We start from the raw sequence: 12769 nt of genomic DNA, 5'->3' as shown, positions 1-12769 counted from the left end.
TATGACCTTAAAAAGGCTGTTCATGCTCGAAAACCCTCTAATGTAACTGAATTAGGACAATTCTGCAAAGATGAGTGGGCCAAAATTCCTCCAGGACGCTGTACCTCATTGCACGTTATCGCAAACGCTTGGTTGCAGTTGTTGCTGCTAAGGGTGGCCCAACCAGTTATTAGGTTTAGGGGGCAATCACTTTTTCACACAGGGCCATGATGGTTTGGATTTTTTTTCACCTTTAAAGCGGGAGTCCACTAGGACTCCGCGCTTTTTTTTTTTTTTTTAAAAGCCAGCAGCTACAAATACTGCAGCTGCTGACTTTTAAAATAGTGACACTTACCTGTCCAGCGCGCCCGCGATGTTGGCACCCGAAGCCGATCTCTAGATCGACACTCGAGTGCTGCCGCCGCCATCTTGGGTATGGGAATCAGGAAATGGAGCCTTTCGGCTATATTTCCCGGTTCCCTACTGCGCATGCGCGAGCCACGCTGCGCAATGAGGATGGTCCCCGCTGCCTCTGGGATCTGTGCGTTTCCCAGCAGGCAGCGGGGCACTTGCGGGAAGGGGCGGGCACTTGCGGAAAGGGGCGTAAGTTACGCCCCTTTCCGCAGAGAGCTATCCCGGAAGTGGGTGCAGTTACCTGGATTATCCAGGTAACTGCACCCCCCTCCCCCCTGAAAGGTGCCGATTGTGGCACCGGAGGGGGGGAGGGTTCCGATGAGCGGAAGGTCCACTTTAGGGTGGACCTCCGCTTTAATAATAAACACCTTCATTTACAAATTGCATTTTGTGTTTACTTGTGTTGTCCTTGACTATTGTTTAAATTGGTTTGATGTTCCGAAACACTTAAGTGTGACAAACATGCAAAGGAACAGGAAATGAGGAAGGGGGCAAACACTTTTTCACACCACTGTATATGGCTTATGCCCCGTACACACGAGCGGATTTTCCGCTCAAGCTTGGCTTGCATACACATGGTCACACAAAAGTTTGCTGAACTTTCGACCCTCAAGAAAGCGGTGACATACAACACTATGACGAGCCGAGAAAATGAAGTTCACTGCTTCCGAGCATGCGTCAAATTGTTTCCTAGCATGCGTAGGAATTTTGCACGTCGGAATTGCTACAGACGATCGGAATTTCCAAAACTTTTTCTGACCGAAAAATTGAGAACCTGCTTTCAATCTTTTGCTGGTGGGAATTCGGCCAGCAAAAGTCCGATGGAGTATACACGCGGTCGCATTTTCCGACCAAAAGCTCTCATCTGTCTTTTGCTGGCCGAATTTCCGATTGTGTGTACGCGGCATTACAGTATGTATATGGTTTTCTCAGCAAGTTGTATATACAGTACATAAGTTACCATAGCATGTGTTGAAAGGAAGAGATGGCACCCCGCACCAACTTGTGTAATGACAGCACATCACACCACAGTGTTAATCCAATCTCGTTACCAGAGATTGCTATGGACAATATTTTTTATTTGGGTTTAGCTCTACATATAGACTTTTATGTTATTAACAAATTTATGCTGGCTGCTCTAGACTTTGACCTTAATTTATTAGAGTGCGGATACTTCTATGCATACATTTTGGATTGTTTTGTATAGTACATAAGTGTAATGAACCTAAGTTTAATGAAGAGATATCTGCATTTACTGGCAGACACACACATTTAATGTATTTTTAACAGGTGCCAACACATAGGAGATTTTTATCTTCAGATCTGTGTAAAACGCTTGCTCTGTTAAAACATGTTCTTTGTGAATCTCAGATTTAAGATATTGCTATGAAATAATATACCTTACTATAAACAGAACACGCAATGCTTCATTCTTACCAAGCAACAGGAGTTATTTACTAAAGAAAAATCCACTTTACACTGCAAGTGCACTTGGAAGTAAAGTTGCTGTAGATCGGAGGGGGACACGCAAGGAAAATAAAAAACAGCATTTTAGTTTGCACATGATTGAATGATAAAATCAGCAGAGCTTCCACTCATTTCAGATCTACCTCTTAGATTGAGAGCGACTGCACTTCCAAGTGCACTTGCAGTGCAAAGTGGATTTGCCTTTCATAAATAACCCCTAATATGTAAGTGCGTTACTTTCTCCTTTTTTTTTTTTTAAGGCAAAAATTTAAAGGTCAAAGTAAAGGGCTTCATAGGATTACCAAAATATTCAAGAGCACATGTACATACTTGTATAAATAAGTGTCTTCTTTGCCTGTTGGCATTGTGCAGACATTGCAGTTAAAAATATTTATTTTCTGTCAACCAGACCTTTTGCTAAGTGTCCCTGTTTGAGCAGGGTTATCTCTTGCCCCCACAAAATGTATAACAATCTTCAGGTACACTATGATGTCATTATAGCATGACCATGATAACAATCACTTATGCTGTAATAAAATCATTGATGTACACCTCCTCCCCTACAACTTGGCTTTCACATTTTTGTAACTAGTTCTGCTTTTTTCTTTTCTTCTAACTGATTTTCTGTCTTCATGTATATTTGCACTATAATTTATGAAATATTTACTACCTATTTCTATCCCTCCCTTACCCATATATCACCATGTTTCTTTGACTGATGGAAGGTAAATATTTTTAACACGCTGAGGCTGAGGTGAAAAACTTTCATAAATCCCACCTTGACAACATGCCTGAACTTTCAGGTGCTTAAGCATTTCATTGCCACAGGGACCAGTGGTTGACATGCCCAACAACAGCCCAAAGTCAGAAAGTAGACACCTGCTAAAGGTTAACAGGCTGTGATTTATGTATGTATATATGTTATCACCATAAGTGTCAGAATTTAATTGCTATTGTCTATTAAGGTAGTAAGTTATCACAAGCTTTACAATATATCTGACAAAAACCCAGCCAAAGGCAATTGCTAGTGAAGCTTAATTTAGAGGTGGTAGATCATAAGTTTAATAATAGCATGCAATGCCAAGCTGCAGTTTCCAAAGCGAGCAAAGTCCTTTCTTGCATTTAGAGAGGTATGGACACCAGAGAGCAAGATATCATTTTGCCCCTGTACAAATCATTAGTAAGACCTCATCTGGAATATGCAGTTCAGCATTGGGCACGAGTTCTCAAAAAAGGATATCAGGGAACTGGAGAAAGTGCAGAGAAGGGCAATTAAATCAAACCAAAAGAGGCATGGAGGAATTCAGCTATGAGGAAATATTAGAGGAACTGAATTTATTCTCTCTTGAGAAGAGGAGATCAAGGGGGATATGAGCAACATGAACAAATACATAAGTGGTCCATATAGGGAACTTCGTTTTGAGTTATTCACTTTAAGGTTATCACAGAGGATAAGGGGGCACTCTTTACGTCTAGAGGAAAAAAGATTTAATCTCCAAATACAGAAACGTTTCTTCACAGTAAGAGCAGTGAAAATGTGGAATATACTCTCTCCAGAGGTGGTTCTGGCAAGCTAAATGTACAGAATATAACTGGGTACTAACATTTATAGGTAAAGTTGATCCAGGGAAAATCTGATTGCCTCTCGGGGGAACAGGAAGGAATTTTTTCCCCTGCTATAGCAAATTGGAGCATGCTTTCCTGAAGGTTTTTCGCCTTCCTCTGGATCAACTGTGGGTAAAGGATTGTATATATGGGATTGTATTTATTTATTTTTTGGTTGAACTAGATGGACATGCGTCTCCTTTAAACCTGACTAACTAGTTAACTAAAGCGGAACTTCACCCAAAATGGGAAGTTACTCTCTTCCTCCCTCTCTCCTCCTTAACACATCTTTTTTTTGGGGGGGTACCTGGTTACCCTTCTTCCAGAAGTTCTGCCCCCTCCTTCCTCTGCAGCCCCCTGCGACACATCACAGGTTCCAGAAGGCTGCAGGTAAGTGTCCTTATATTAACCACTTCCCGACCGGCGCACTGCAGAATGGCATGGGCAGGCATATTCGCGTACAGGTACATCCAGTTTTAAATGCCGCCCTGCCATTGCGAGCATGCCGCGCGCTGGTCGGGACCCCCGTGAGTCCGGTCACGGCTCCTGCGGACTGGATCACTGCGGGCATACCCGCGATCGTCTCACAGGGCGGCTGAACGAGGAGATGCCATTGTAAACAGCATCTCCCCGTTCTGCCTAGCAACAAGTGATGCTGATCTCTGCTCCATGTGATTGGAGCAGAGATCAGTGTTCACTAAAACAAAGCCCAGCCCCCCACAGTTAGTAACACACCCCTAGGAACACTTAAACCCTACACTGCCACCCACTGGTTAACCCCTTCACTGCCAGTGTCATTTACACAGGAATCACTGCATTTGTATAGCAGTGATTGATGTATAAATGACAATGGTCCCAAAAATGTGTCAAAAATGTCCGATGTGCCCGCCATAATGTCGCAGTCACAATAAAAATCACTGATCACTGCCATTACTAGTAAAAAAAAAAAAATGCCATAAAACTATCCCCTATTTTGTAAACGCTATAACTTTTGCGCAAACCAATCAATAATCGCTTATTGCGATTTTTTTACCAAAAATATGTAGAAGAATATGTATCGGCCTAAACTGAGGGAAAACATTTTTTTTATATATTTTTGAGGGACATTTATTATAACAAAAAGTAAAAAATAATACGTTTTTTTTCAAAATTGTCGCTCTATTTTTGTTTATAGCGCAAAAAATAAAAAACGCAGAGGTGATCAAATACCACCAAAACAAAGCTCTATTTGTGGGAAAAAAGGACGTCAATTTTGTTTGGGAGCCACATCGCATGACCGCGCAATTGTCAGTTAAAGCGACGCAGTGCCGAATCGCAAAAAGTGATCTGGTCTTAAGCCAGCAAAATGGTCCGGTCTGAAAGTGGTTAAAAGTCAGCAGCTATGGTATTTGTGACTTGCTGACTCTAAATGTTTTGGAGGAAGATTGGAGTTCCTCTTTAACTAAGAACTTTACAGCATTAAATAGAAGCATTTAGCAAGGTAAATATATTAACTTGCACTTAAAGGATAACAATACTTTGAATAGCCTAGTACACATAATACGAAAACTAGACGAAAAATACCACTTTCAAAACAATCATGCGTAATCTGATCGTTAGTACGCTTTCCAGAGCAGATCAGGACAATTCAAGCAAAATTATCTGAAGGGACACACACAAAAATATTTCTCAGACAATACCAGAATGAACGATTTTTGTTTAATTGGAACAGTATTCATCCGAAAAAAAATTTGAAGACCAAGACCATGAACGCCCAGGAAAAAAAATAATACATTACAATACAATACATTGCATCATTCCAAAGCTGTATTCTGTCTAAGTCCTTGTACACACGGTCGGAGATTCCGACAACCAAATCTGTCGGATTTTGTCCGACGAATCTTGTGAAACTGTTGCATACACACGGTCGGACAAAGTTGTCGGAAAATCCGATCTTTCAGAACGTGATGACGTAATTTTGTTACGATGGGACTACGTTCAGGCTAGTAGCCAATAGCTTTGATGTAGGAATTTGATCTGAGCATGCGTGGCCCTTTGTCCGATCGGAATTCTCTACACATGATCGGAGTACGTCTGATCGGAGCATTTTGTTGGAAAATATTTCCGGCAAGTTGGAAAATTTGGTCCGACGGATATTCAGACGGAAACAGTCCGATGCAGACCACACACAGTCGGAATATCCGACAAAACGCTCCGATCGGACACATTCCGTCGGAATCTCCGATCGTGTGTACAAGGGCTTACAAGAACTTTCGTCATTTTAGTAACCTCTTCATTTTCGATATGAGACTAACATGCAAAAAAACAAATGGACGATCATTCATCTGATATTCTCATCATGTGTATGAGGCTTAACTGTCTCCTTATGTTTACAATCCCAAGTAGCTTAAAACTACCTCCCTCAGATAAGCAGGTGACCACATCCACAGGTTGCAGCCTGCAGTGACTTGGAGGCTCTCCTTTCTTCCTCAATAAGCAGGCATACTGCACATGCATGACCTTTTCACCATAGACACATAGTGGTGAAGATATCTACTTGGAAAATCTGGACCCTAAAATAGTTTACAGATTACAATTACCTCCCCAAAAAATACTTTATAAGAACTAAAGAAGTTCTCTTTAAACTAAAACACTGGAAGAACAATGCTGTATCGTCCTCTTAATTGTTTATTATAAAATAACACAATCTACCTACATGTGGGCTACCATTGAATAGACCAGCCACTTCATACTGGTTTACTGCACAGACTGGAAAGAAATGCCAGAGCGCACCAGGATTCTAGCAATACATATCCATCCTGTATGTAGACAAGGTTTGCTTATCCCAGAGTTCAGCTATCTGGGTCACTTGATAAACTTGTGTTGCTGTATATGGGTAAATCTCATGCTTCTTAAAATTTTCTCCAGGAGAGAAGCAGAAGGGTTTTGGGAGACAGTTAGGTCCATATATATTTGGACCAGTGGCGGCTGGAGCTCAAACTTTTTAGGGGGGCGCAAACTGAAAAAAAAAAACATCAATTGCAGCCTCACTGTGCCCATCAATTGCCGCCACTGTGCCCATCAAACGCAGCCACTGTGCCATCAAACGCAGCCATTGTGCCATCAAACACAGCTGCTGTACCATCAAATGCCGCCACTGTACCCATAAATTGCCACCACTGTGCCCATTAAACACTGCCACTGTGACCATCAAACACAGCCACTGTGCCATCAAATGCAGCCATTGTACCATCAAATGCAGCCACTGTACCATCAAACGCAGCCACTGTACCCATAAATTGCCACCACTGTACCCATAAATTGCCAGCACTGTGCCATCAGCAACTCAGCAATTGGGGAAGCAACTGTATTGGGGACGTGGTCTCGGCAAAGTGGCGTTAGGAGGCTTTTTTTCAGAGCTTCAAGTCCGCGGCTCTACTGCAGCAATACTACTACAGCTACCCAAAAGATCCCGATACCTGCTAGTCCCTCTGGAACCCAGCACAGTCCACCATCTGCAGCCTTCCATCGCACCATGGATCGCTTCTTGAAACCGCGGCCACCATCGGCCTCCACGCCGGCCACTCACAAGATGGCGCCGGGTCACAATGCAACTCCTGAGACAGAGGAGCTTATTAAAGGACCCAACGGCCTTCTCACATCGGCAGATGAGTTCACACTACCACCCTTCTCACCACTGAGTGATCTCTCTCCCTGCCTCCCTAGGTCACTGACTGACTCCCCTTACATGGAAGAGGACTTACTCAACATGGAGCAGCATGTCTCCATGCCTGCTCTAGCCGTTCACATTGCTCTTCGTCTCAGCCCAGGACCTGACATGGAGGAGATGTGCCAGCTGACATTGCCACAGGGCACAGTGAGTAGCTTCCCTGCTTCCCAACCACACCAGGGGCTCCCTATCAGTGTTTGCCACCCCCTCTCCCCCAAGAAATGGAGCACCAGCCACCCCTGAGAGAGCTATTCCTGTTCATTCATTCTGTGCAGCTGAGGCTGCAGAGAAAGGGACTGATGAATCTGTTCTCAGTCCCTTTCTCTGACTCAAAAGTGAGACATCAGTGTCTGTTTAGAACCCTGATATTTCACCAAGGCCCTCAATGATAAAAAAAAAAAAAAAAACTACTGACACCAGTGGTGGAACTACCGGGGTCACATAGGTCGCACTTGCAGCTGGGCTCTGGCGTTCCACCACCGTGGGGGGACCCCAAGACAGCAGTAAGGTGGTCCACTGTAGGACTGTAAGGGCATCAGGGACCCCTTCATGGTTTCTTGCATCGGGGCCCTGAAGGTTCTAGTTACGCCTCTAAACAGATAGATTTGGGTTCAAACCAGGAACAATTGGGAGCTGTGTGACTACACTAATAAAGGTGCATGACTTTTATGTCACATAAAATTGGTGATTATTTTACCGGCTGCAGAGCCATATGGCGATGGTAAGAATCCAGGGCCAGGTTTCTGTGTGTGTGTCCCAGGCCATCTTCTGACCTTTCATTGGACAGCTGTGTCAGATGGTAAGGCTCCTTCTTCATCTCCTGGCCCAGGAGCTCCCTCTTTCGTAGCCTTGTTGAGTCTGTTGAAGACAAGAATACAAAATAAAACATATGGAGCTTTGCCTGGACATTCCAGAGTTAACTTTACATATGTGATTCATTTGTATTGCTGAGAAATCATTCAAATTCTAGAAGAACTAGCTGTGGGAAATGCCATTGGCAAAGCAACATTTTTTATTTATATAAATAGGACACTGACAACTTATCATTTTAAATCTCATGGGCTTTTCTTTGAAGTTAAACATTTTCACGACAAATTGAGTTAGCTTTTGCCAAACAAACTATATAAACATTAAGGTGTATAAAAAAGTCAAAAACTTTCTCTTCTTCTCAAAGAACAAGGGATATTCTCACATAGATAGCTTTCACCAGAATAGGCTAATGCCGTGTACACACGACCGGACTTTTCGAGGGACTAGGTCCGGCGGTCTTTCCGACGGAGTTTCGGCTGAGTTCCGACGGACTTTCCAAATGAACGGACTTGGCCACACACAATCACACCAAAGTCCGACGGATTCGAACGTGATGACGTACGACTGGACTAGAATAAGGAAGTTCATAGCCAGTAGCCAATATCTGCCCTAGCGTCGGTTTTTGTCCGTCGGACTAGCATACACACGAACGGATTTCTCGGTCCGGCCGAGTTCCGGTGGAAAAATTTAAAACATGTTCTATTTCTAAAGTCCGCCGGATTTTTGGCAAGCAAAGGTCCGATGGAGCCCACACAAGATCGAATTGTCCGACGGACTCGTTACGTCGGACCTTTGCTGTCAAAAAGTCTGGTCGTGTGTACGCGGCATTACACCTTGGAAAATGGGAAATCAAAAATGTTGGCCTTCCCATCACTTTGTGTATCAGAGAACCAGGACCTATAGAGAAGGCAAATCCCTCCAATGGGGACGGAGACAGTAATAAAAACTTGGCAGAGGTTCTAACTCTTCCACTATGTAACCAAAACACTATACATACACTTTATTATGATAATCTAATGAGAAATACTGTTTAGTAACTTGCTACAACCAACCATACTTCAGTTATCATGAGTTTAGAACTGTCAATCACTAGTTGGTATGCAATATGTACATTTGTTGTGCCTTGATTATAATGATAATATTTCTACCTATTATTATTGATATTTACATATTTTTATATAGTCCTCCTCCCTAGCCCCAAATGACCCAAATTCTTAAAATGTACAATTGCTGACAACCTTTCCAACATAAGAGAAGTACAGAGAAGTACAGAGATCCATTTGCCTAATTTACATATGACAACATACCCACACAATGCATGACTCTGGATTAATACATACAGTATACACGTCAGACAGACGTGCATGTATAGCCAAAATATTTTTCTTTGTTTTGGATAGAGTGAGGATGAGATAGGTTATGCACAGTGGATTAGTGGTTAGCACTTCTGCCTTCCAGCACTGGGGTCATTGGTTTGAATCCCAGCCAGGACACTATCTACATGGAGATTGCATGTTTTACATGTGTGTGGTTTCCTCCCACGCTCTAAAGACATGCTGGTAGATTATTTAGCTCTTGTAGTGTGTATGTGGGATAGGAATCTTAGACTGTAAGCTCCTAAGGACAGGGACTGATATGAATGTACAGAATATAACTGGTTGTGTGCTATATAAATTACTTTAATAAATAAACCCCTATGGGCTCATATTGTTGTCGATGTCCCCATTGTGGACATTCACAACATCTACATGTCCTCTTGACCATTATCACTGAGACAAAAAATATTAGAAAAGCCACTTTACAGTCCTCAAATTCTGCCAACAAGCATGGAAGACATACTTTGCTGGGGCAAGAAAGGAAACTTCAATCCCAGAAAATACTTTGTGGGACAAATCCTAACTTTTTTTTTTTCAGTTAGGCCTGAATCAGCATTTTCCTTGTACAACATTAAGGGGATAATTCTGACACTTGCAATCTTGTTCCAGAGACCATAAGCTTCCCATTCTTTAAGTAAGAGCTTTGTACAGTGTGTGCTTATCTGACCCTCTGTGGGTGTTCAAGTTAGTTCTCTCAGCACTTACTGTGTGAGGAAGGTGTTTAAGATGGTGGCTTTGTGCTGTAGACTCTCTTCTGGTCTTACCAAAAGACAAGGTGGTGTTGAGGCGTTTCTACCCAAGGTTGTTTCGGCCTTTCATCCCATCCAGGACATTGTGCTTCTATCCCTTTGTGAAGCTCCAGTACATCTGTAGGAGATTTCCCTTAATTGCCTGGGTGTACTTCATGCTATGCATGTTTACCTTGCAGCCAGTGCTTGTATTAGAAAGACTGACTCCTTCTTTGTTATTCTGAATGGTTCCTCAATGGAGTTCACTGAGTGACACAGGTCCCATCACTCTGTGACTATGATATTACTCTTGGCACTTCTCTGCTACAAAACTGAAGCATCATGCAAGTGCAAGATTCCAGGCTGGGCCCTGTTTTCTTTCTGACCAGTGTCTAAATCTTCCTGTAGGCAGCAGTATAACCCAATAGACTCTGAATCCTGTGTCCCTTAATGAGCTCCAAGAAAAGGATTTCATGGTAAGTACACAAATCCACTTTTTCATTTGATAGCATTGAATTATTTTCCTTTTCTGCACGCTGTCCTAATGGGCTTATAGGGATGCATGCTTTTTCTATGGCCAAAATATTAGTATATCCCTGGGTAGTGTAATATGCCTGCATGCTAAAATACTCATGAAATGTAGGAAATGTAGATGATGATTAGTTGGTAAATTGAACACAAATTTGGTTTAGAGCAGGTTCAGCAAACATGACTAAAGTTTTGATGCTTAATCTGAACCTCATTGAAGTCAATAGGAGCTGAATGTTAAAAACATAGTACCCTTGCTCATCTCATTCACAAAAAAATGTAAATAAACACTCACAGTTTTTGACAAGTCCTTCATTGAAAAACAGCCTCTTACCCACAAGACAAGGGCCTCTTACCCACAACCCTGGCCTAGTGGTTCTGGGGGTCTGCAGGCGGGGGGGGCTTATCATAATCTGGAAGCCCTCCTTAACAATAAAAGGACACTCAGACACTGCTTTGTCTTTCTGAATTAGTAAGGGTAACATAGTACTAATTAGTGTACTACTCATTAAAAAAAAATAAAAAATAAAAAAGTAAAGTGTAAATAAACACACATACACAGTTTTTGACAAGTCATTTACTGAAAAAAAAATGTCCCACAGTGTAAATCCACTTTCAACCGCATTTTCCAGCGATGTAGGTCCAGAAATATATATCCATGTAAATTGGCAGGGGTGAAGTGATGACTATAGACATTGTTGGATAAGAATGGACAGGCGGTCCGTTTTCACCCGATTTCCCCATAGAGGAGAGCGGGACTATGTCCATCTCCGCTCTGTGCAGTGAGCAGAGATGTACCTGTCATCCACCTCCTCAGCGGGGAGCAGTGGAGCGATCCCCCATTGAGCAAGCGGATTCCGTTCCATGGAGGCATCCGTGTGAAAGGGGCCTTATGTAAATGTTTAGATATGCTTGTTCAGCGTTTTTTTTTTGGCATGCATCTAGCATCATGTTTGGCATGGATCTTCATTGCTGGACAATGTGATTGACGATGAATGTACATTTTTTTTAACGGACTTGTCAAAAACTCTCTGTCTTTGTTTACACTTTACTTTTTTATGTACCAGTCACATGGGGAGACTGGTATCTGGGTACCCCTTATTGTGATTAGGGGCCTCCAAATTCCAATGAGCCCCTGCCTGCAGACTCCCACATCCGCCAGACCAGGGTTGTGGCAAAGAGGCCCTTGTCTTCATCAACATGAGGACAATGTGCTTTGCCAATGAGTTACTCCTGGGCAGGGTACTCCCATATTGAGAGCATGTGGCCTGGTATAATTCGGTGGGGGGGGGGGGCATGGCCACCCCCCCTTTTCCTGTCCTGCTAGGTTGTATGCTCAGATAAGGGTCTGGTGTGGGAGGACCTCACACTTTTTTTTTAAAGCCATGTCTGCCCCCTTACTTACTTGGATGTGAATGTAAGTGAATGGGGGTGTTGAAGTCACTGTTTGTTATTGACTCGACAGAGCCTGCACCCGCCAGCATCCTCAACATCCATTGGCAGCAGAAAGTTGTCATGTATAATAGCGGTAGTAGTAACACTATGTTAGATGACATTCCACTCCTACCGAACATGCTCACCTATAATAATGATGATATATATTTATACATATCCATGTATCCACACTCAAATCTATATGTTATTATGGGAGTAACAAAACTACTGTCTACATTTGACACATTCAGTGTAAAGTAGAGTATATATTCCACAGTTTACTGGCATTAAGCAATTAGGGTCAATTGATTCATTTTTTATTACTCTTAAATTTTAACCTGTCAGATCAGTTGAAAATCATGCAATTCAGGTAGGATGCATTTTGATTCATGAATTATATGATTGTCTGCAGAAAAGATGATTTGCTAATTTTGGCTTATTTTTAAACCAATTTGCTTATCACTAGTTCATAACACTTCATTTTGAATTCACAGATTGCAATGAAGATTCATTGTTGGATCAAATGATTTCTTCACTTCACCCAAAACTAAAAAAATGAGGATTGAACGGGATTTCATTTAAGAATATTACTTTTAATATTGCTGAACAATTGCTTCATACAAGGTGGAAACTTTACTTTTATGATTATAAGACACTTTACCATATGAGCTTAAAGACAATTGTGAAAGAGGAAGCATATCTAATAATTTACATAAGGC

At 42.2% G+C, this 12769-nt stretch overlaps 1 protein-coding gene across 1 annotated transcript in view; it reads right to left on the bottom strand.

Moving 5' to 3' along the window:
- Nucleotides 1–12769, bottom strand: part of WNT10B (Wnt family member 10B) — an 86491-nt gene that overhangs the window by 37401 nt on the left and 36321 nt on the right. Inside the window, exon 2 of the mRNA XM_077483330.1 lies at nucleotides 7872–8032. Coding sequence (XP_077339456.1) covers nucleotides 7872–7954 — 83 coding nt within the window. The 5' untranslated portion in view covers nucleotides 7955–8032. The remainder of the gene's footprint in view (nucleotides 1–7871; nucleotides 8033–12769) is intronic.

This window comes from Lithobates pipiens, unplaced genomic scaffold (genome assembly GCF_037356315.1).
Source record: "Lithobates pipiens isolate NorthernLeopardFrog02 unplaced genomic scaffold, aLitPip1_a1.2 Scaffold_16, whole genome shotgun sequence".
Taxonomy (NCBI): Eukaryota; Metazoa; Chordata; class Amphibia; order Anura; family Ranidae; genus Lithobates; species Lithobates pipiens.
Note: the sequence above shows the minus strand (reverse complement) of the source record. Positions and strands in the feature narration are given on the sequence as shown.